This window comes from Camelus bactrianus, chromosome 10 (genome assembly GCF_048773025.1).
Source record: "Camelus bactrianus isolate YW-2024 breed Bactrian camel chromosome 10, ASM4877302v1, whole genome shotgun sequence".
In the NCBI taxonomy this organism is placed as follows: Eukaryota; Metazoa; Chordata; class Mammalia; order Artiodactyla; family Camelidae; genus Camelus; species Camelus bactrianus.
This window is the reverse complement of record NC_133548.1, coordinates 45867794-45891901: the sequence shown is the minus strand read 5'-3', so window position 1 is coordinate 45891901 and position 24108 is coordinate 45867794. Positions and strand designations below refer to the sequence as shown.

At 36.9% G+C, this 24108-nt stretch overlaps 3 protein-coding genes across 3 annotated transcripts; all 3 read right to left on the bottom strand.

Annotated features, from left to right (window-relative positions):
- Window positions 1–1030: 1030 nt before the first annotated feature.
- Window positions 1031–1996, bottom strand: OR51G1 (olfactory receptor family 51 subfamily G member 1). Its single transcript, XM_010952691.2, has one exon. It carries the CDS (start codon window positions 1994–1996, stop codon window positions 1031–1033), a length of 966 nt encoding a protein of 321 aa, XP_010950993.2.
- Window positions 1997–10663: 8667 nt separating this feature from the next.
- On the bottom strand, window positions 10664–11605 carry LOC105067217 (olfactory receptor 51A7-like). Its single transcript, XM_010952693.1, has one exon. It carries the CDS (start codon window positions 11603–11605, stop codon window positions 10664–10666), a length of 942 nt encoding a protein of 313 aa, XP_010950995.1.
- A 7042-nt stretch (window positions 11606–18647) lies between these two features.
- On the bottom strand, window positions 18648–19592 carry LOC105067216 (olfactory receptor 51A4). Its single transcript, XM_010952692.2, has one exon. It carries the CDS (start codon window positions 19590–19592, stop codon window positions 18648–18650), a length of 945 nt encoding a protein of 314 aa, XP_010950994.1.
- Window positions 19593–24108: the final 4516 nt, after the last annotated feature.

The following is a 24108-nucleotide window of genomic DNA, read 5'->3' as shown; positions in this document are numbered from 1 at the left end:
GACTAGAGACAGAATCAGCATTTTTGGTGTTATTTTTAAAAGTTAATTGTGTTCAATCCAGCATCTTTTCTACTATAGTTACAAAATCTATTAAATTATACACATTGATGAGAATGAAGGCAATTATGAGAAATATTTGCTTTCTCAGGAACTGTGTTCCCTCATCATGGAATAAGAGTGTACCTTCCATAGGAATTCTTCCTTTTCACTCAGGAGCTTATCTATGCTGCTTGCAAATAGCATCAAAGTGTTGTACCTTTTTGAGACAAAAACATCTTGCAAAGAACATAAAATGTGCATGTGTTTCTCTTGCTTTTTCAACTCAGTAATATACAAAATAACTAAAGAAAGAAATCAAGTCCCCCGACTAGTTACGAAGATGATGAGTGATTATCCTAAACCTCAGTTACCTCCTTTGAGGGTGAACTATGGTTACTGTTTTTTTGTTCTCACTGGGTATCTTCCCTCAGACTCCCAGGGTATCTTCTTTTCTTAACTTTGTAGATATGCATTTAGGAAGCAGCCTCACAAAAAGTTATTAACTGGGGTATAGGTATGTGTGCAAATCTGTTGCAAATGAATAAAAATGATAATTATAATAAAGTAACATAAAATAAGGTAATAAAATATAAATTCAAATGTATAAATCTCTGATCAAATTTCACTGCCTGGAGGAATAAAAGATGAAACTTGTATACCCTTTTGGAGATTTTTTCAAATAATAATAGTTAATATTGGTTGAGAATTGATATGTATCAGGCACTGTGTCAGAGACTTACATGTATTTTCTTATTTAATCTTCACAATATCCCTACAAAGAAGGTATTATCATTATTTCCATACTCATTCTGCAAGTGAGGAAAGTAAAGAACAGAGAGGTAGGTAATATTTCCAAGGGCACACATGCAGTATATTGTACAGTTAGTCCACTTTCTGTTGATAATTGGGAGTTCGTTATTTTTCCGCATCATAGCTGAAACCAAAAGTATCCGTGAGCTTTACACCTCAAACTTCCTCCCTTCATCCCAACCTAATCCTGTCGAAAACACCTAGGCAATTTTATAAACTCAAACTTCTTAGCAATGCGTTGGCGGATTTGCTTGGTCTTGATGCTGTAGACAATGGGATTCATGAGAGGTGGGACCAATAGATACACATAAGACATGAGGAGGTGTACAATGCGGGGTAGATGTTCACCAAAGCGGTGCACAAGGGACAAGCCAATCATGGGGATATAGAAGAGCAGCACAGCACAGATATGGGAGACGCAGGTGTTGAGGGCCCGGAGTCGCTCCTGGCGGGAGGCAATGCTGAGCACGGTGCGGAGGATCAGGGCATAGGAGAGGAAGATGAGCAGTGAATCCACACCTATGGTGCAGGCCACAACGAAGAGCCCATAGATGTGATTGACAATGATGCTAGAGCAGGCCAGCTTCATGATCTCTAGGTGCAGACAATAAGCATGGGCCAGCACATGGGAGCGACAGTACTGGAAGTGCTTAAGGAGGAATGGCAGGGGGAAGATGAGCAGTGCGCTTCTACACACCGAGCTCAGCCCCATCCTGACAATCCGTGCAGGTGTCAAGACTGTGGAGTAACGCAGTGGGTTGCAGATGGCAACATAGCGGTCAATGGACATGGACAGTAGAACTGAAGACTCCACTAGGGACAAGGTATGGATGAAGAAGAGCTGAATGAAACAGGCATGGATACCAATTTCTCTGGCATCAAACCAGAAGATGCCCATCACAGTGGGTAGTGTAGAAAGGCAAAGGCCCAGGTCCGTAAGGGCCAGCATGGCCAAGAAATAGTACATGGATTCGTGGAGTGTGACATCAGTCCGGATGATGTGGAGGATGGTAAGGTTTCCTACAATAACTATCAAATAGATGGAGCAGAAGGGAATAGATATCCAGCCGTGGAGCTCTTCCAGACCTTGGAAGCCTGTCAGGAAGAAAGTGGTTTTTTGGAGGCTGTTATTATAAAGGATTGTCATGACTTTACAAACTTGAGTTCACCAACCTGCAATATAGAATGGGATTCCTGGATAGTGACAGGGCTGAATTCTCACTTGCCTAAGTAAGTGTCCTGGGATCAGTGAGTTAGGAAGGGTCTGCATATGAAATAGGAAATAAGTGGGGGAGCCTTTTCTGGAGGGTCTAGGAAGGGGATTTCTATGGCCACACTACCCAAAGCAATCTACAGATTTATTGCAATCCCTATCAGAATACCCAGGACATTTTTTCACAGAAGTAGAACAAGTCATCCTAAAATTTACATGGAATCACAAAAGACCCAGAATTGCCAAAACAATACTGAAGAGAAAGAACAAAGCTGGAGGAAAGACCCTCCCAGGCTTCAGACAATTCTACAGAGCTACAGGCATCAAAACAGTGTGGTATTGGCACATAAACAGATATGGAACAACAGAACAGAATAGAGAGCCCAGAAATAAACCCACACACCTATGGCCAATTAATCTTAAGACAAAAGAGGCAAGAATATACAATGGAGAAAAGAGAGTCTCTTTGGCAAGTGGTATTGAGAAAGCTGGACAGCTGCATGTAAATCAAGGAAATTAGAGTACACCTTCACACCGCACACAAAAATAAACTCAAAATGGCATAAAGATGTAAACATAAGACAAGACACTATAAAACTATTAGAAGAAAACATAGGCAAAACATTATCCAACATAAATCTTAGCAATGTTCTACCCAGGCAATAGAAATAAAAATCAGAATATAGGGGATTTGCATGGCTCACAGATGCCCTGTGTTTTAGTGTTATGGTGGTATGTCCATCGGTGTTGGACTCTCAGGAGTTTAATGAGATCATCTCAGATGGCACGTTTTTCACATGAGAAAAACTTCAATACAATCACCAAAGCATTTAGAATCTATGCCATAATACATGGGGAATTGGCACTACACACCACTTTGCATAACTATTTACTAGAATCAGTTGCATATCATGAGCTTTTACATGTATTTGTAATTTGGATGGAGACTACGTTTCATTCCACAGTACCTAGCCTTCAGGGGAATGCCAGAAAGCATTGAGGAAATGTTTGTTGACTCCTTAAACTTGTAACTTGGGACCAGAATGATGGCTTTCCTGAATCTACTAGAAAAGCCTTTGATGGCTGAGGGGGCAAATGGTGGTGTGCAAATTTAAAGTCTGAGAAATGTCTGAGAAGGCATGTCCTTCAGAAAACAAAGTATTCTAGGAAAGGGTGCTTTGGGCTTAGTTCTGAGAAATATCAGGAGAGAGGTGTGTTTCTGACATCAGGGCAGTTAAGCTGGGGTAGATGAAGGGATAGGGATGCGGAGGAAGGAGGCACAAGCTCTGAAACAGTAATAACAGAGAGGAACCTGAAATGGTCAGGAAAAGCCTCTAATCTGTACTTACATAGGAAAGTAAATCTTGAGGCTCTCAGAGAGAGCTGTGCCTCTGCAGTTTAGGTCGGTCCTTGTAAAACCTGAAACCATGCTCTCCTTTACTTTTGCCCTCAGAATTTTTATTCAGTCACATTTATTGCAATCCACACTATAATGGGGTCTATGTATACTAATACAGTATGACTAGTATATTATTTGCTTAAAATAGCTAATACTTATTTAATATATTGTGTTCCTGTCACCTTCCTAAGTGCCTAATGTTTATTAAGCCGCTTCACTCTCACAACACTCGTATGAGATAGGCTTTGTTCTAAGGAGCACATTACAGGTGAGAAAACTGTGGCACAGGGAGGTGAAGTAACCTGGGTAAGGTTACAGAGCAAGTAAAGGTTTAGGATGGAATTCAAACTCTGACAGTACACTCCAGAGTCTACATTTACTGTTTTACATCATATTTCTTACTACGACTACACTACTGCTGCTACATAACACTTTAGCTCTTACAAAAGTCAGATAATTAAAAAAAAATAAATAAACCAATGGAAAAAACAAAATAAAGCTGTACCTTGGTATAACTATGGACAGCCATTTCTAGTATATGCATAACAGATGAGAGAAAACATGTTCTGGGGACTGAGTTCAGCTGGGGCATGCTGAATGTAAGCTTAACAACGAGTTACTGCAGAGAGCGTCTAGAGGGTATTATATGTAGTGATCTCTGTTTCAGTGAAGGCTCGAGCTACAGGGTATCACTCAAGAACATGGGGAAAATTGCTAGCAAGTGCAGTGTGGAAAGGAAAGACCAGGGCCCAGTTCATAACACTGGAAACTATTTTAAATGAGAGTAGGACATACAATAAGATCTAGAAAAGAGGTAGAGAATGGAGAATCAGAAAAACAGGATGAAAATAGTAGTGTATAATGTCACTAAAGTCAAGTCACTACTGTTGACCATGAAAAGGAGATGGATGTGCAGGATGTGGGTTTTTAAAAAGGCATTGCCCTTACGATGGCGAGATCATTGTTGATTTTTTAGAGAATATTTCAGTATATTGGAGAAAGATTATAAGAGCTTAAATTATCAGTGGGTGAGGAGGAATAAGTAAAAAGGATATACTGGGGGGTTGGGTAGAGCACACACTTAGCAATCACAAGGTCCTGGATTCAGTCCCCAGTACCCCCATGAAAAAAATCTAAAAAAATAAATAAAGGAACACTATTTTTTAAAGTGTATATTGTTTTTCTTCTAAGAGAAAATCTACATGATGAGTGAAGACAGAATATTTTAAGAAACAGAGAAGGAAGCTTGAAAGTACTGTTTCAAAAAGCTTCTTTTTTCTCAGTAAGGTAGAAGGCGTTGAAGTGTTTTGAGGATAAAGAAAGAAAAAACTGTCCATACCCAGCTTTTGCCATTCAAACTTCAAATCAAGTAATAAAAAAGATAATAATGCAATAATTAATATCATAGTAAAATCTCTCTTGTTTTATGACCCCAAAGGAGAAACAGAAAAAGGATAGAAAAAGGCACAGCTAGGAAAGAGGAAGAATGAAGGAGAGAAGTGGAGACTTGGAGAGAAGATGGGCTACGAGGGAAGAAGGAAAAGTCATAGGATTTGAGGAGTGCCCTGTGGGTGGCATAGATAACAATGCAGTCTCACTCTGAGAGTGAGAACAGTGATGGAGAAAAAAAACAAAAAACAAAAAACGGCAACAGAATTGTAAAAAGGAATGATAATAAAGAAGAGACAAATTTCCATCTGTTAAGTGGAGATGCAAACAAGAGTTTAAATATATATGTCGCTTTTCAGCCAGCAGACTCACAGTGATTCTGGTTTCCATCCAGCTCACATTGAGAGATTTCAGAGAGTATGAGAAACAGAAGAAACATTTAAAGGTTATCTATTTCACTCCTGTATCTCCAGACAGAGACTGTTCATTCTGCCTGCTTAGTGAAAATTTGCATTTGTAATATCCCATCCCAGTTATTATCTCCTCTTCCAAATATATTCCATATTTTTGGTGCAGGTAAGAGGCAAGTGTACCATGTATGGTGAGGCAAAAAAAGATCAAAGCAAATATAACTAGACTCAGAGTGATGGAATTTCTGCATCACTAGAGTCTTGTGACCCTAGCGCAGATTTGGAACCTAATAGGTTATACTGAACAAGTGCATTAACGAATGGATAAGAAAAGAGTTGAGATGCAGTAGGAATTACACAGAATATTATTTAGTGCAGAGACTCTTCATTTTCTTTTCAAAGGTACTCACCTCCAGTTTAGTGAATCAGAGAAGTGTCAGCTGATTTCTCTTCTAGACTATATCACACACACTTGGTCCTCCCTTCAGCTCCAATTTATTGAGATAAAGGGATGTCAACCTATGGTCTGTGGCAGAAACAGAGAAGAGATGGGTTAGACAGAGATTTCAATGACACCGGACTCCTCATTTTCATTCTTCAGATAATTGCACAAATGTGTTTACGCTTATCAGCAGCTGCGCTGGTGACAGTCTGCAAAATTACTCCTAAGGACAATTATGACCTTATATTAGTGTAACGCTTGATTGTTACAAAGCGTTGTCAAATCCATTTTAATATTTAATTATTATAATACAGGTTTAAGGTAAGCAAGGTAGAGATTACAATTTTAATTTAAAGATAAAGGTACTAATACTCCTAAGGAGGAGAAAAGAGATGAAGGGCGACAAGAATTGAATCGAATGATGAAGATGACTTTTACAAGGTCACACACAGCGACAAAGCTAGGACAAAACCGCAGGAGCCCTCTCCCCATTCTGTCTGCTACTCAAAACTTCCTTGACTAATTTGATGTGGGGATTCAGAAGTAGCTACGATTGAGAGCTCTGTGTATGGTTCTGGTTATATGTGCCCCAGTTCTCTTTGTGTTCCTGGCAGTTCCTTGTGATTCTTCCTAAAATACGTATCTAAATACCAACAGCTAGAGATAAAAGTGCTTGGGGTGTGTACTTCCTGTCAGAACTCAGGACAGATGGTAACTCAGCTACAAGAATATTCCCTGCTTGACACACAGGGTCTTTTTGAAGAGCCCAGCAGCGTCTCCCTAGGGGCCTCAGCTGAGGCTGAAAATTCCCTGAAGAGCTCTCAAGGCTCTTGGCTAGAGCTGGAGGCTGTGAAAGGCTGAGAAACTCCAATCCTGCACATAGGCAAGGGATATCTTCAAGATGTTAGGACATTTCTCATTTCTAGTTATGAATTCATTTTCCGAAATTGTGTAAGAAAGACCTAGCTCTGCGTGAAAAGCAGTGCTGCACAAGACAGTGTTTTGATTCAGATTCAGATAAAAGAAAAGCTGATTCCAATCTTATCTCTGATACTTTCTAGCCAGTAACCTAGGGACATATTACTGAATCTCTAGAGAGATTATTCTCTTATATATTAAAAAAGCAACCTCTTCCCTCCTTTTTTTCTACACAGACCCTGGTACTAGTAGGCATTCTCACATGTTTTAGAACCAACTGGTAATGTAATCTGGTTTGCATGTTAGGGAAAAAGGTCCTTCTCAGCCTTCAGTCTAAAATACAGGTTTCTTAATTACCACTGGCCATGTTCTTTCAGATTGATTTAAATAGCTGGAGGAAAGACCTGAACAGAATAGCTGACACTTAATGGATTCACAGTAAGCATCATTCGTAAAATCATTGGTAGAGTGACTGTGATTCTAGTTTGCCAAAAATGGGCCTAATTTATAGTTATTATCTTGGTTTCCTAACCAGTTTGGATTTGCATTTCCCTGATGATTACTGATGTTGAGCATCTTTTCATGTACCTGTTGGTCATTTGCATATCTTCTTGGAAAAATGTTTATTCAGTTCCTCTGCTCAGTTTTTAACCAGGTTGATTTTGTTGTTGTTGTTGTTACGGAATTGTAAGAGTTCTTTACGTATTTTGGATATTAGTCACTTATCAGATACACGGTTTGCAAATATTTTCTCCCATTACTTAGGCTGTCTTTTCATTTTGTTAATTGTTTATTTTGCTGTGCAGAAGCTTTTTAACTTGATGTAGTTTGACCTCTTGATTTTTGCTTTTTTTCCCAGTTAGGGGGATCTTCAGATCATGCTTTCCCATTGGCCCATGGAAAGACTTCTTGATGGAGTTCATCAAATCATCAGCAGGGACCACATCCCTTTAATGACCTCTGAGAATTTTATCTGCACCTCTCCTGATATCTTTCCTCTCTTCAGTCGTGGAGTGTAGGATTTAGTACTCTGGATGCTACAAGAGAAATAAGTCTCTTTTGCAGGGTCCCGCACACCTGGGGAATATGGGAGTTCACTCAGCCACTCTCTCTCCCTCCATCCCCCATCCTCCTAGAAGGTCTCACTTAGCCCTTAACTTTGCTACCTGGGGGAGGAGTAATGAAGACAAAATCTAGCTTTTCCTCTTACACACTCCAGTACATCTAAAATTGTATTTTTATTCCAAAGGTATGCTGGAACTTTTCTGGGAATCTGGAATTCCACAAAGCTTCTTTCATTCGTGGGTGACTGCCCCAGTCAGTGTTTTCCAAGTGCAGAAAGACCAAGACTGACAGGGTATTGAGCTGGTTCATAGGCTGTTGTGGAGACAATAGCCAGAATCAAGGTCTGTTTGCCTATTACCCAGTGAATGTGTGGGTGTGACCCCTCCCAGGTCCCTTGAAATATGGTACTGGATCCCACAACTCCCACAGAGGCACTTTTGTTCATGGATGGATACTTTTTTGTTGTCATTGTTGGAAAGATGATAAATGAGAGGCATCTTATTTTGCCACAATGCTGAAGTCACTCTGAAAATCAATTAATTATACAAGTTGTTTAGTTATTCCAATTCATGACTCAAAGTAAAGTTTTTGAACATGTATTCTGTTCAGATTTTATTCTGTAAAACATATAGTCTTATTGTGAATGCTATTTTGAATCCAGTTAAGAAGCTCAACATTTGAGATACATTTATTTTTAAATGTAGATATGATATAAATACATATTTTGTTACAGGACAACAATGTGGTAAAAACAATGTTCTTGTGAAATTAAGAAACTTTCATTCAGTCATGTTTTTGGAATGGTTGTGGTGCAAACACAGTTCATGATTACATCCCAGCAATTCTTCTTCCAGTCTATTTTCTTTTTACCTACACATTTTGAGGAACTGAATTAGGAAACTTTTGAGACAAAGCTGATATTCAATTTAAAAAAATAAAAACTTCAGCATTATAGTAAAAGAACGATCAGCGTTCTCTTTTACTGACCGATCACCTTCAATTAGATTTTAAAGAAAGGTGAGCCTCTGAAGGAATGTTTGGTAAACCAGCCCAATTTGGTGTAACAGATGTAAACACCCACTTTTCAGATCCCATCTGAAGAAATAAGTGGTTATCTAGTTGCAAGGAGTGTGGCCAGCTGAAGAATGCTTCAGGGTCTACCTTAGATTTCCAGCCGCAGCCACAGTCTTTGGGTGACCCGATAATGAATGAGCAAATGGTGGTACACGTACTTGGCCCTTTCTGATCAGTGGGGGACTCCTCCATACATCAATCTCTGCTCCGAAGCTCCCATTAGGTCTAGCAGAGACTTCACTATATCTGCATCATGGTCTAGTAGCTCCCGCTACTCAATCCTAATTTTAACCCTTCTCCTTCACATAAACTCTGCATACTAACTCTGTCTGAACATTTGCTTCCCAGAGAACACATCCTCTAAACTACTTTTACATATTTTGTTCAAAGGAACCTAGACATCTTTAACCAAAGCATTGATACACTGGAGTACCAAAACTTTAGCTTTGATTTCTTTTAGCCAATATAAATCACTTGCTAATTCAAAGCTTGCAAACAGAGCTTGTACATGGATACAGATTGCTTAATTTATGATTACAAAAGGGAAAAGGTGTTGGTGAGGGGTAAATTAGGAATTTGAGATTAGCTGATACACACTACTATATATAAAATAGGTAAACAACAAGGTCCTACTGTATAACACAGTGAACTGTTCAATATCTTGTAATAAACTATAATGAAAAAATATGAAAAAGAATATATATATGCATAACTGAATCACCAGGCTGTACATCAGAAACTAATACAACACTGTAAATCAACTATACTTCAATTAAAGAAAATATTTGAGCCACTTGCTAGTAGCTGGTATAAAGCAGTGAATACGACAGTCACTAATCTCCTGGAGCTCAGATTCTGACACACAGTACTTGTAAAGATATTATAAAAAACAAGTATGTATACACAAATGATACCTACTATTCTAAGCACATCTAGGATACCTAAGATATAGATATATAACAAGACAATATATATGATATATGAGATGATCAATTAGACAGATTGATGTCTGATGTTCAGAAGTTAAAAATATCTATCTAGGCTGGAGATGGTCAGGGAAGTCTTTGTACTGACAAAGTGTGATCTTAGCTTAATAAAAGATTGAGGGAAATAGTAAGATCTCTGCAAAATTTTCTTTAAATCATAAAAAGATTCTCCTTCACACTTAGTTAGAATTAGCTGATTCTAACAAGTGGAAGCAAGATATATATGGGAACAAGTTTTCAGAACAATTGCCAGAGCTGAGCAGGCACAGATAAAGAAGAGAAATTTATGTTTATTATTATTATTTTTCAAACTACTCTAAAATAAATAATGAATTATGGTCATTGAAGCTTTTTAAAAAAATACCCTTGGTAATAATCTCATTGACTCATATGACAACAGAATAATAGCATTTCTAGTTTGAATTTATATCCAAATATGTTGTTGATGTATAGATTTTTAAATCAGTGAATATGTATAGGAAGCTTTGGCGTTCAGGAATTAGATCACTACATCATTGTGAAACTTAAGAAAACAGAAGAAATATTTTAGTCTTTCTTTTAATAGGATTTTATTAGCTAGGAAAGTGAAACAAAGTATGGAAACTTTTTTTTTTCACTTTTAATACAGACATTGACATCAGTAAGTTTTATATTATTTTACTGGCATCTGTTCTTAAAAGGAAGAAGTAGAGGCTTCCAGTCATTGAAGCCTCGAATTTTTCGATGTCCAATCTGAAAATCAGGGAACTGAAGTAATTTTCCGAAGCTCTCAGAGATACTGAGGGTACTAAGCATACTTAATATTAAAAACTATTCACTCTATGAGCTCTGTCTTCTATATTATGCTTTCCCCCAGTTACACAGTCAATGTTTATTTAGTTATTGCTTATAAATGTGTTCCCTTTCTCACTCCTTTAATCAACTTCTTTTTGGACAAAGTTTCCCCATAATCTTTTCTTGGATTTGATGGGTCTTCACACAGTACACGATGGGATTCATCAGGGGTGGCACCAGTAGGAACACATCAGCCATGAGAATATGGATCATAGGAGACACACCCCTGGCAAAATGGTGGAGCATGGCTGCACTTAGCATGGGCACATAGAAGATGAGCACAGCACAGATATGAGAGATGCAGGTGTTGAGGGCCTTAAGCTGCTCTTTGGGGGTTGCAATGCCCAGTACTGTCTTTAAGATCATTATGTAGGAGAAAGTAATAAACAACAAATCCAGAATAGTAGAAAGGGCAGCAAAGAGTCCATAGACAAAGTTAACTCTGTTGTCAGAGCAGGCCAGCTTCATGACATCCTGGTGGAGACAGTAGGAGTGTGAGAGCAGGTTTTGATGACAGTATGTCAGCCGTTGCAGCAGAAAGGGTAGTGGAAGAATCAAGATAATGTTTCTGGAAGTCAGTAAGACCATTGTTTTGATGACTCGGGAGCTGGTTAAGATTGTGCTGTATCTCAGAGGGTTGTGGATGGCCACATATCGGCCAAATGCCATTACAGATAGCACAGAGGCTTCAGTAACTGTGAATAGGTGGATAAAGAACTCCTGGGCAAAGCATGAAGCTGCATGAATTTCATGGACACCAAACAGGAATAGTCCCAGAGTGGTGGGTAAGAAAGAGATGGACAACCTTAGGTCAGAGATGGAGAGCATGGAAAGGAAATAGTACATGGGTTCATGGAGACTTGGTTCCGTCTTGATAAAGAAGAGGATGGCAAGGTCACCCAGGAGGGAAAGAAGGTATACAGATGAGAAAGGAATAGATATCCAGATGTGATCCTTCTCCAGTCCAGGGATACCGATAAGGAGGAATCTAAGAACTTCAGTGTTCGTGTGGTTAAGAGGAGACATGACACATGGAAAAGATACTTAGCCAGGTGCTTACCTCAGTGGAGTTGGAAATTTCCTAAATAAAGTTATGGCAGAAGATGTCTCTTTTTGGTACAATGTAGATCATAGATACTAAGACGACTTTCAGAGACTTCTTAAAATGGTCTATATTTCTACTGTCAGTTCAGGCTGTAAGAAAAGTCAAACACAGAAATAATGAGAAGAATCTGATTTGCTTCTTCATCCAGGTTATTTGTTTCTATTTTGTTAAAGGGTTAATCAATTTGGACTTTGCACAATTAACAATTCCAGACAATCCTTTCACAACCTGCAGCTACCCATGGCTGAATTTCACAAAACCAGCTCTATGATTTTTTGGTTCTCTTATCTCAGTTTTATAAAAGCAAAATCTTGAAGGGAAAAAGCAAAGTTTACAATGAATGGGGAAGGATTCATAAACTATACCTATATTCAAATCTGCATATCTCAAGTAGGATTAACATTTGAAGTAATGGCAGAACTGAAGGTCTTAGAGTTAAAATCGTCTAGAAAATATGCAGTCTTACTCTCCTGTCTGTACTGAACCACTTTAAATCATTGGTCACTATCAACTAACATATCCTAGCTTATTCACAGTGTTGGTGTATTAACTGCTACCTGAAGTTTTGCCTTCATGCTTGAATACTCATATTGTTTTTCTTCTTTGAATTAAGTTGATAAATGTTTTTAAAAGTTTTCATCTTTTTTTTTTCTTTGCAGGTGCAGAATCTAGTCCCATTTACACAAAATAGTTTCTTTAATGATTTCTATTATTATTACATAATTGATATCTGTCTTCTCCCACTGCTAGAATATAAGGGTAGGGAATCTGGGTCATACTGTTCACTACTGCAATTCCAGAGCCTAGCATAGTACGTGGAAAATAAGTAGCTTCATAATTGTTTATTTAATTGAATGTAATTTCCTGAAGTTGAAGACAAGTAATGATTTCTTCCATTATTAGCTATACCTTTTTAGACTGAACATCATCTATTCTATCAAATAACATTTCTGTGAATTTTGATTGCTTGTGGTTTTTGTTTTTGTTTTTGTTTTAGATTCCTCATTTGGTGCTCCTCAAACAACACAAAACACTGGTTCTTCTTATTATATGAAAACACAGTTCCTTGGAAGTTTGTCCACAGAGTGTCTACCTTTTCCAAAGTCATTATCTTTACAGTTTTCATTTCCATTTTGTTAATGATCTAGGAATTATTGACTCTCTACTTTAATTATCCACTTAATCTCCTTCATTTTTAATTACCTGTCAGGGTTGACTCTTAGATTTTTCTAAGAATATTGAGAGTATGGAAGAACCTTAGCTTTTAAGAAAATATAATCTCTTAATGTTTCTGTACTATGCCAACTGCTCCTTTGCTGTATTTTGCTCTTCTTCCCAATCTCTAAATGGATGAACACCCAGGAGTACTGTTCATGGACCTGGTTTCCTTGGGGATCTGTAGCTTAAAGATAAGTGTTTGGAACTTAAGAGAAAGGCCAAGGGTGCGGATAAGTCCATGATATCCATCATATTATGAGTTTACCCATCTTCTGAAACTCCTTATCTGAGCCATAGAACTTACTTTTCTGAAATATGCTAGATGAGGCTAAAATTATCTGTGGCCATTTGTGTTCTGGCCTTTTACTCAGCATTGCTTGAAGACTGCATTGTTTTTCAGAGGTAGTCACTACTGAGATTTAATTTTAACTTATAGGATAAGCACACATAAATTTAATTATTTTATTATATATTTATTCTTATTTTATAATTTATATAGTAATATGACATCCTGCTAAATGACTTACATAGATTTCTCATTTCTGTTCTTATGTGATTATCTTTTTCCCTTTATAGGGAAGACAATAGTTCTTAGAGGTATAATAATTTATCCAAGGTCATGCATCTACCTGCCAGGAGACGTAAAGAAAATGAATCATGTGATGTTTGAGATACATACCTTGTCACATGTATCATTCAGACTGGGGATTTCTAAAACATCTCTGGACACATACCCCCACCAACGTGTACATTCTGTCTCTTCTTGGTAGTTCTATAAGATTCTCAGGCTCCATGGGCATCTCTTGATTTGTTTTTGTTTTAAATCTCTTCAGGATCCAATGAGATAGAAAACAGAATGCAAATTATATTAAATATTCTGAAAGAGTAGAATTATATCTTACCTCCTTTGTGACTCTTCTTCCACCAAGATGACAGTTCACCCTAAAGTAAGAAAGAGATTAGAAGCTGGGAAGTATCCTTTAGACTCCCCTTTTCTGCTTTGTAGGCACTGTCTTATAAAGCCTAGAGAACCCATGGGGTTGACGACAAGCAGGAGATGCCTGATGAATGACACCATACTTCATGGAAATCTTCTAAAGGGTTGTCTCAAGGGACAGTGATCTAAGACTGAGCTCATAATGCAGGCTCAGATTGAGGAAACTGAGCATGATAAGATCTTGGCGGCCATATTAAAATTCAACAGCCATTCATCAACTCTTTCCCTTGGCTCATTTGCCAACATTTCTTGGGACAAATCAGCTAGGTATTTAGAATCTCAAGTTCTGAAAGAGATCAGGCTACCAATATTGTATATTAATTTTCTTCTGACATGAAATTATATTTCTCTATTCATATGTTTATTGGTCATTTTTATTTCTTATTTTTGAAGCATCTACTGAAGCTGTTTGCCCATTTTCCATTGGATTGTTTGTCTTTCCATAATTGATTTACAGAAGTGTTTTAATAAATATAGGCTCAGCCACTTGTTGGTGATGTATAGCACTTATGTTCTTCCACTTTACTGCTTGTCTCTTTAGTCTCTGACTCAATCCTGTTTATTCAATTGATGGAGTCAGCCATGTTAGGCTATGTAGATTTTATGCTGTACTTACTTGTAGGCAGGGATTCCCTTTGGAATTAACAGGAGCAAACCATAGGTCAGCAATCACATGTGACCAACCAGTCTTTGCAGTGTAAATCATATCTAATTTCTCAAATACAATAACCTATGATCTAATTAGAAGTTTGGAAATTAGAGAGAAACAAATTCACTGTGGCTTTCACTTTTTGTTTAGGATCTTTGCAAGTCTTCCAACCTTCACAATACACAATCACACACAAATTCTCTACATTTGGCAATAAAGAAGTGGTTTAGTGAAGTGTCTTTTAAACTTCAATGTGAAGATGAATCACTTGAAAATTTTGTTAAAATGAACATTTTCATTCAAGATACTTGAGTGGATCATAAATTACTATATGTTTAACAAGCTCCCAGGTGATGCCTATGTTGGTGGTCCAAAGACCACCCTCTGAGACATGCTACTTTTGTCTCCTACTACATAGTTTTGGTAGATGGAAGCAAATCTGTCAGTCATGTTGGATTTGCTTGGGAGTGATTTGTTTCGTCAAGGAAAAAGGAAAAACTTAAAGATAATAGTCAAGTAAATGTAACTGATAAAAATTGTCTCTCTTCAATTAGAGTGACTAACGAGCATGTATGTTGTGTTAAAATCAGTGTAGTTTGTCTTATATTTTAAAATTTATTATTATTTTCCTTTTGAATTATTTGTTCATTTTTTATCTGGGATTCTCTGCAGGAATTCTTGTATATCAGCTGTATGTCCCATTCTGGTTATTTTCTCACTTATTTTAGTGTTCTAAGGCCTGAATCAAAACTGAATATAGATAATAATATAGGGAATCTTGGTCTTTTCTTGAATTTTAAAGGGCTATCTTAATATTTTGTCACTGACTTTAAGGTTTATTCTTTGCTTTGAGGGAGGAGTTTAATTTTCACTATTTAACATGAAATCAGTCCTTTTATACTCCTTGCGTTCTAAGAATCTTTTAAAATTATGCATGGCTATCATACTTTATTGAACTTTTTTTTAACTTCTATTGTAATGATATCTTTTTAGTTTATTCTAATTTAAATGATTTAAATGTGTATTTTTTAAAAATTCTGATATAGTTGAAGAATGGCAATGATCTTACAAAAATCAAAAGAAGAAAATTTTCAGGCCTATCTACTTCAGAAACACACGGGGAACACTCATGCACAGACACACACATGCACAGATATAATATACATGTTTAATATGTGGTATGTGGTGTGTATGGGATTTTGAATTACTGAGAAATGATGATACATTCAATTATTGTTTTGTGCTGACCTCTTACTATCAATAACCAATGTTCGTGGCTAGACTGGCCCTTGCAGTTATTATGATTTCAGGATGCCCTCAGCAATAACCATGAGGAAACTTTGGGAAAAAAAGAGTTTTATTACTTATAAGTCTTAGAAATTACATGGCATACCTGGGGCCACACAGTGAGGACACTGGGGGAGAGAGAGAGAGAGAAACAGACCTGGGTTCTGAGTTTATTGGTGTTGATGGTGGGAGCCTTAATGTTTATCAAACTCACTTTTTTTTTCCTTTCATATTTAAAAAATTTTTTATTGATGTGTAGTTGATTTACAGTGTTAGTTTCAGGTGTATAGTAAAGTGATTCAGTTACACATATACATACATATATATTTTTTTTTTCTTTTCAAATTCTTTTCCACTATAGGTTATTACAAGAAATTGAATATAGTTCCCTGTGCTATACAGTAGGTCCTTGTTGTTCATCTATTTTATATACAGTGGTGTGTGTCTGTTAATCCCCAACTCCTAGTTATCCTTCCCCAACCCTTTCCCCTTTGGTAACCATAGTTTGTTTTCTATGTCCATGAGTCTATCAGACTCACTTTTTATTAGTGAATTTAAAACATAGGAGTGGGAATTTCTAGTGGGAGAAGAGGAAAAAACAAGGACTCCAAATGGTCAACTATTGAAATCAAGCAACATCTCTAAAACAAAGTGGCCTGATTGGGGGAAGGGGTTGGCCTGGCTTTTCTAGTTGTGTGGCTGGCAAATGTGTCCATTAGAGACATCCCTCTTTGAAGATGTCTCTTGTAATCATAGCTTAAGTCAGACACTTGCATTATGCGAGAGAAAAAAATCAACTGTCAGGGCTTATACTACAGTTCAATTCACTGGGTTGATGATACTCAGTTAAAATGTGTTATACAGTATTTTCTCATGGCATTAATCATTTTTTCACAAGCATGTAGTAAAGTGACTGAAACAAAGTAGATATTTAACAAATAGCTTTTGAAGAAACTAATGCTACATCATTAAATATGCATGCCATCAATGAGCACTCTAACAGGGGCTTATAATGAGAATCTTTGCACAGTTTCTGGGAACAGCAATTTACGAAACAGCTTAAGATAGCAAAAAACAAATTATAGGAAAACATCTCCAGCTGAAAATTAAGGGTCTCGTGGAAAAAAAATGATTGTGAAATGGCCACACAGAAATAGAAATAGAGTGTGAATGAGAGGGGCAAAAAAAAAAAAAAAAAAAAAAAAGATATAAAGAGAAGGAGAAAGAACAATGCAAAGAAACTTTTTAAAGTGTGTGCAAGAAACTGAGGCATTAATTTCTGAGTCTCTTGCCATTGATGACCTTAAGATTTAGAGGATCCTCATATTTCTGAAAAAACTCTTATTCAAAATGACCAGGAGCAACTTCCATAAATAAATAATACTGTATTTTGTGTGTTCTAAGATGCACATTCTTTACATTTTAATATCTCTGAAATTGGAATGCAGGTGATAATCAGTACTGTCTTTGATTTAATGCAATATAACAATTGTTTTTGCACATTACAACTAGATGGAATTCTAGAAATTAGCAGGCTTCCAACTTTCCTGAGCTCTTGTGCTTACGAGATCATCTCTGTGGGAAGATTCTAAGGAAAGGGCCTCGGTAACTTTGCCTATTTATGATATGCCTGCCCTTGATACAAACTTAAGAAAGTTATATCCCATATGGATGGAGTATTACTGAACTCTTCAACAATTTCATCTTCCTCAATATAGCCTCATTTTCACATTCATTTGTTAACAATTATTTATTGGAGACATACTCTGTGTCAGCAAATCCTAGATGTTAGGCACACAGATAGAAAGAAAGTAAGTATGGTCTCTCCCTTCAATGATAGTACACTCTATTTGGGAAGTAGAAAGAAAAGAAATAAACATACATTATATTTAATACATTATACTCATAATAATGAATATAATGAAGAATAAAGAACAAACAAGCAAAAAAAGAGATCAATAAAAAGAGAGGGTCATAATTTGAACTGAGGGTGATAGGTAATCTATGATGAAATTAAGTGGAAACCTTTAAAAAAGTGAATAGAAATGAGTTATATACAGCATTCTAAGAAAAAGGTTCAGATGTGAGAAGTTATACAAAACAGAAAAATTTACAAATTCAATGAATTTTGAGAAGGCCAATGTAACTAGAGTTTGATTATCTGGTAATGTTGGAGAGGTAGAGCAGGTAAAGAACATGTGTCATCTGATGGTGTGTATTTCATTGTTTTAATTCTATTCTCAGAGAAGTAAGAGTTTATATTTAAAAGAGACCTTACATCATTCAATTTGTCTTTTAAAAAGATCATTTTCATCTTGCACAGAAAATCAGTTAGAAAGTAGTAAGAGTACACATTAAGAAACTAAAGAATTTACTGCAGCATGTCATTAAAGAAGTGCTGGTGACATACAAGGATGATTAAAATGGAGAGAATGAGGAGGTAGACTTGAGATGTAATTTGGGTCTAGAATCAAAAGGACTTAACAGATAGATAGAATCTTAGAATGAGGAATGAAAATCTGTCACAAGGATAGACATTACTGTTGTCAGTGTTGACTATAATTTGTTGCTTTTATCAAAGATGACTTCATAAGGCATCTTTTTTTTTATTAATTAGGATGGAGACACCCCAGAATGAACTCCATTTCCTATTTTATGCCCACCTTCAGTATACAGTTTGATTGAAATAAATCTGATGACAATAACAATAAAAATATATTGATTATTTGTACCAAATATTAGGTTTTGCCAAACTCACCTTTAATCTCTTACTGAGACATTCCCCCCAGATGTTTTCTACTATATATGACTGTTATATTTGCTTCTGACATAATTTTGCTACCACTCTTACTCTAATCTGCCTAGTTTTCACACAGTACACAATGGGATTCATCAGTGGAGGCACAAGTAGAAGAACATTTGCCATAAGAACATTGAAGAGGGGAGAGACATGCCGGGCAAAGCGATGGACAATGGCGAGGTTGATGATGGGCAGGTAGAAGATGGTCACTGCACAGATGTGTGAAACACAGGTATTGAGGGCCTTGAGCTGCTCCTTTTGGGATGCGTTTTTTCCCAGCACAGTCTTGAGGATCAGGATGTAAGATACAGCAATGAGCATAAAATCTACCATAAGGCAGAGTGCCCCCAAAAAGCCATAAATGACATCAATTCGGTTGTCAGAGCAGGCCAACTTCATGACATCCTGGTGGAGACAGTAGGAATGGGATAATTGGCTTTTCTTACAATATTTCAACCTTCTCAAAGTGAAGGGGAAAGGAAGAACCAGGAGGAAGCTCTTGAAAAAGCATACCACTCCTATCTGGGCAACTCTGACTGTTTTAAGAATGGAGCTGTATCTCAGAGGGTTGTGGATGGCGAGGAAGCAGTCAAATGACATGATCAGGAGCACTGAGGACTCCAGTGCTGTGAATCCATGGATGAAGAATTCCTGGGCAAAGCAGGCATTAGCAGAGATTTCAGAAGCCTTGAATAAGAAGATCCTCAACATAGTGGGAAGAGAGGAAAAGGACAAGCCCATGTCAGACAGGGCCAACATGGAAAGGAAATAGTACATGGGTTCGTGCAGTGAGGGTTCTGTCTTGATGATGAAAAGGATGGTGCAGTTTCCCAGAACAGCAACAAGGTACATGCTGCAGACAGGAATAGAGATCCAGATGTGTGCATATTCCAGCCTTGGCATCCCAACCAAGAAGAATGTGGTGATTTCAACATGTGACATGTTGATAATGGACATGATCAATTAATTTAGAGGGCTCTGCAGCGAATCACAGAAAGTCTTGAGTAGATAAAATGTGAATATCTGGAAATTTAGTAGAAAAAAAGCAGTTCTGAAGTTTCTGGGTTTTTTCAACTGTCTTTTGATAGAACAAGTTATTTATGTGACTATATAGTGAGAAGTGGCTTTCACTTTAGATTGGAATTTCCTGGATCATAGATTTATAGAAGTTCTTCTGGCCATTTTTTTCCTATAGAGAAACCAGGAATATATTTTGCAATCAGATGAAAAGCTGGTTTCTTTTTCTACTAGTAACATACTAGTAGACCCTAGTCAATTAATCCGGACTCCTCTATGAGTTCTTGCTTTCACATTCTAGATAAGATGTTGGTTAGAATATATGATTTCCAGAATGACACTATGTGAAGGCAGAGGAGTCTCAAAATTTAATTTCTTCCTACTTGTTGGAATTCTCACAAAAGTATGGTCTTCTCAAAACCAAACTACTCTTAGTGCTATCCCCTGCTAGACTGTTGGTTATTTAAGTATCTTTTAAAAACTCCCTTGATTTTCAAATTATTTTTGTATTTGTAAGGGCAGTCACTGCAGAGATTACTGACAAATTATGTCTAATTTTCTCCTGGCCTGGAATTTGTGACCATTTGTGGAGTGTTGACAAGAGAACAATAACCTGAAGTGGTAAGTGTCACAATTTAGGAGAATTTGAATTCTGTTGAAGAACAATTCCCCTAAAGGTAAATAGTTTATTTGTATAGTCTCTGAAAGGAACAATTTTCCTAGATACATGACTTTTGGAAGTGTCTCCTGCTCTGTATGAAGTTCCATGTGGTTGATTTACAAAAAAAAAAAAAAAAAAAAAAAGCAGTAAAATGAAAGCAAAATAGATGAAGATATCTGAGTACTTACCAGAGAGTGGATATTTGAAAGTAGAAGGATTTTAGTATAAAATCCCAGAAGTTATTGCATTTGTCTGTCGCCAAGGTCTCCTCTTCATATATGAGGGCTTGTCTCTTTCTTCTCTCCTAGTGCCCTTGCTTGAGGGGTGCTGAGCTCTCCAGGGATTGCAGCTGACCTCGATCTGTTCTGAGACTGCGAATAAACATGTGCAGACACAGTAAATTCACAGAGATAGTTAATACCAAAGAAATGAAATAATTATCTAGTCCTTGAATTAGGGTCTATTTTGGTTGGAGAAAGGTCCTTAATAACTAAGTATGACAGAGAGATGGTGAATCTTGTGCAAAATCTCTCACACTTCTGTTGGGTTTAGAACTTTCTCTCTTAGTAAAGTATATGATATAGTAATTGTCCTTTTTTAAGTTAAATTGACCCTAAAACTTTCTTTTACATAAGAATTACTTGAAATATCATGTTCCTTGATCCAGTTTCTATCAAATAGCTAAGAAAAAACAATATGCATTTAAACAGGTAAAAACTGACAGAGATAAATAAACTTTCCTCCCTCCCTCTCTCTCTCTCGCTCTCACTCTCTTTTGTTTTCTTTTTAAAATTAAGCCTCTTGTTACTGCTTATTGTATTGTCATGCTATGGCAGACTATCTGGACTAGAGCAGGATGGAGACATATGTTTTTAGCTCTGTAAATCTAAGATTTTATGAATCAGTTAGAAAAAAAAGGATTTGAAAGTTATAGCAGAACCACAGTTAATATTTAATATTTGTTTGATTATATTTATAGTCCAGGGTGCAGAACATAATGTTTACCGTAATCATTGTTAACAGAACCACAAATTGGGAACTTAAAATTCACAGTCAAACTGTGGAATACCCCTTGTGATATGGTAAGGGAAGAAGAATTTCAGAGACAATTCAAGAGAAATGTTACTTTCCCAAAAAGGAATTGTTGAATTCCATTAGGAAATTAGGAAAATAACATGAATATTTTTCCATGCAGTGAACAGAAAATAGAGAAAGTGTGGGATTAATTACTTGTAGTAGTGATCACAGTGTAATCCTGGCCACAAAGAGGCATTAATTATCACCCTCCTCCCTCTCCAAACTCACTCCCCAGTTCATGTTCCAGCTACTGTTAAATTTCTACAATATGCTTTTTCTATCTGTGCTTTTCAAGTCTTCTCCTTTTGCAAATGGTAAAAATGCTCTTCCTTGCCTTGACTTTCTTTGTTCAAATCCTCAGTTAGCTATTAAGTCCTTTACAATCCTTCCCTGAGACTTTTGTCCTCCTCCCATTCAAGTGTATCGGTGTATAGTGCGCTTTCCTTGATATTACTGATATTTTTTGTCCTCCATCTGGCTTCATAGAATCTAATAGAAGCGGACATCATTTTGATATACACGCATATACTTGAATGAATGAAGTTATACCCTCAATTTGGAGACCTCTATATGTAGAGTAGATGATTGAAGAGAATATATACAAAACCCACCTCTACACCATTACTTAAAATCCATGAACTCATAGGCAGTTTTTTGTTAGAATCATAAGATTGCTTTCTTATTTATCAAGAAAGGAAAAATGTAAGGCAGAGATTTAAGTCTAATAAGAAGCATGCTGAGTTAGGACATACCATGGAGAAAGAAACTCCTAGTGGTCACTATTCCCTTCTCACTGATGCCCACTGCAAACTCAGTGGTCTGAGACCAGAAACAACTTACAGTAACATGTAAGGCGATAACTACCATTCAGCAAACATATCACCCAAGAGGCAGGTCCAAGTAGCTGATTTTGAATTTCCTTCTGTGCTCAGTCAGTGATTTTGGGCCTGGCACTTGGTTGATTGCCATCAATTTGGCAGGACCCTGGAATTCTACCGTGCATTTACATAACTGTGGGACTTTTTAGAAGGTCGGGGTAATGGCATCCATCCTAAGCATGTAGTGACTACAATTAGATATACTATGTGGATTTTCTTGCTTGAGCTGGTGCAAAGAGCTATGAACATCAGGAAACTTACCAGTAAGTTGGTAAGTCATTGTACCCACATGCCAGAGTAAAGAGGAAATGAAGGTGGCATGCAGTCAGTCACCACAATTCCACTGCTGTGCGGTCATGACCATTTAATCCTGACCTACAGAATCTAGTCCTGCCTCCCTGATGCTTTCCTATTAGCCCAGAAAACTTTGATTCCAGCCCAGCAGGCTGCACCCAGAGAAAAAGAAAACTCCCTGTGGGTGAAACTCAACAGGGACTGGAGCCAAGGAGAGTCATCCAACCCCCTGTAAATGGGAAGAATTAATCCTTTGAGGAAAACACCCCTTAAGCCCTTCTGCTCCCTCTGGCAGAATTATGTCCCTGTCTTCTCTGATTGACAGAATCATGTGAATAATCTCAGAGCATTTTCACCATATGTGACAACTATGCCTTTTTGTGTCTGCCTCCTCCTCTAGATTTCACTCCCTTAAACTTATAGATGTTTTCTTCTGAGAATGTTTTGAAATTTTCATTTTCATCTAGCATGTTCAAGGACAGTAGTTTTCAACCTGGGATGCACATAAGACTTCTCTATGGAGTTTTATAAAAATACAAATATCTAGGCTTACTCTAGATTCACTGAATCTCTTTATTTGATATTCTTGGCAATCTTGGTATTTCCTTGGTACATTATGCATATCATTTCCCATGATTATTATGCTATGTATCGATATTGTTTCCATTGTAAAAATTATGCTTATTTATTTGTATATATCAGATGAAACATTACTGTCCTCAGATATAGTCTATATCATTATCCTTAGAGACTTTTTTTAAACTTCTCTTTTTGGAAATAGCTTTATTATCTTGTTTTGCATGCCATGGAGACAATCAAATTTACTTGTCAGTTGCACTATTTGTGTTATCAACTCTCATCAGACTTTTTACATTTGAATGCATAAGTAATAAATTAACAATGGCCATTTAAAGATAAGTATAAATATCTTGTAATAACATATAATGAAAAAGAATACATATAAAGATAAATTTAACTCTCTTAAGTTAGCTTAACTATCTTAAAACAATAGATAATTTTTGTTTGGCTCTGATGCATTCATGAAAGATCTGCAATCAGAAATAGGCTGGAGTTTCGTCTTCAACAGAGAAGGACCCCACCAGAGCTCACGGAAAAGGACTGCAGCAAGTACTGCAAACTTCAAAGAACCAGCTTTTGGGTAACTTTCAGGTTTTTCTAGTGGGCTGAGTTGTGATTTCCATGACTCTTCCTAACAACAGACAAACACCTTCATGAGACTGCTAACTCAAGAGCCGGTGGAACAAGAATTAATTGTGTAGAACTAAATTAACTGATAAGTAACATCTTATTATGTGTTTGGAATATTGTTGATGTGGTTTATGTTCTATTTTCTGAATATATAATAAGGCTTTTTATCATTCTCTTAAACTGTACTAATCTAGTAGAATCTGCTTTTGTAAACTAAATCAAACATTTTGAAGTCATAGCTGATTCTCACTGAATACTCTGAGTTCAGGAAACCCTTACTGAGTGTCCTTGCTTTTCAGGACAATGTATTATTTTTATAGGTACAGTTTAAGAACCT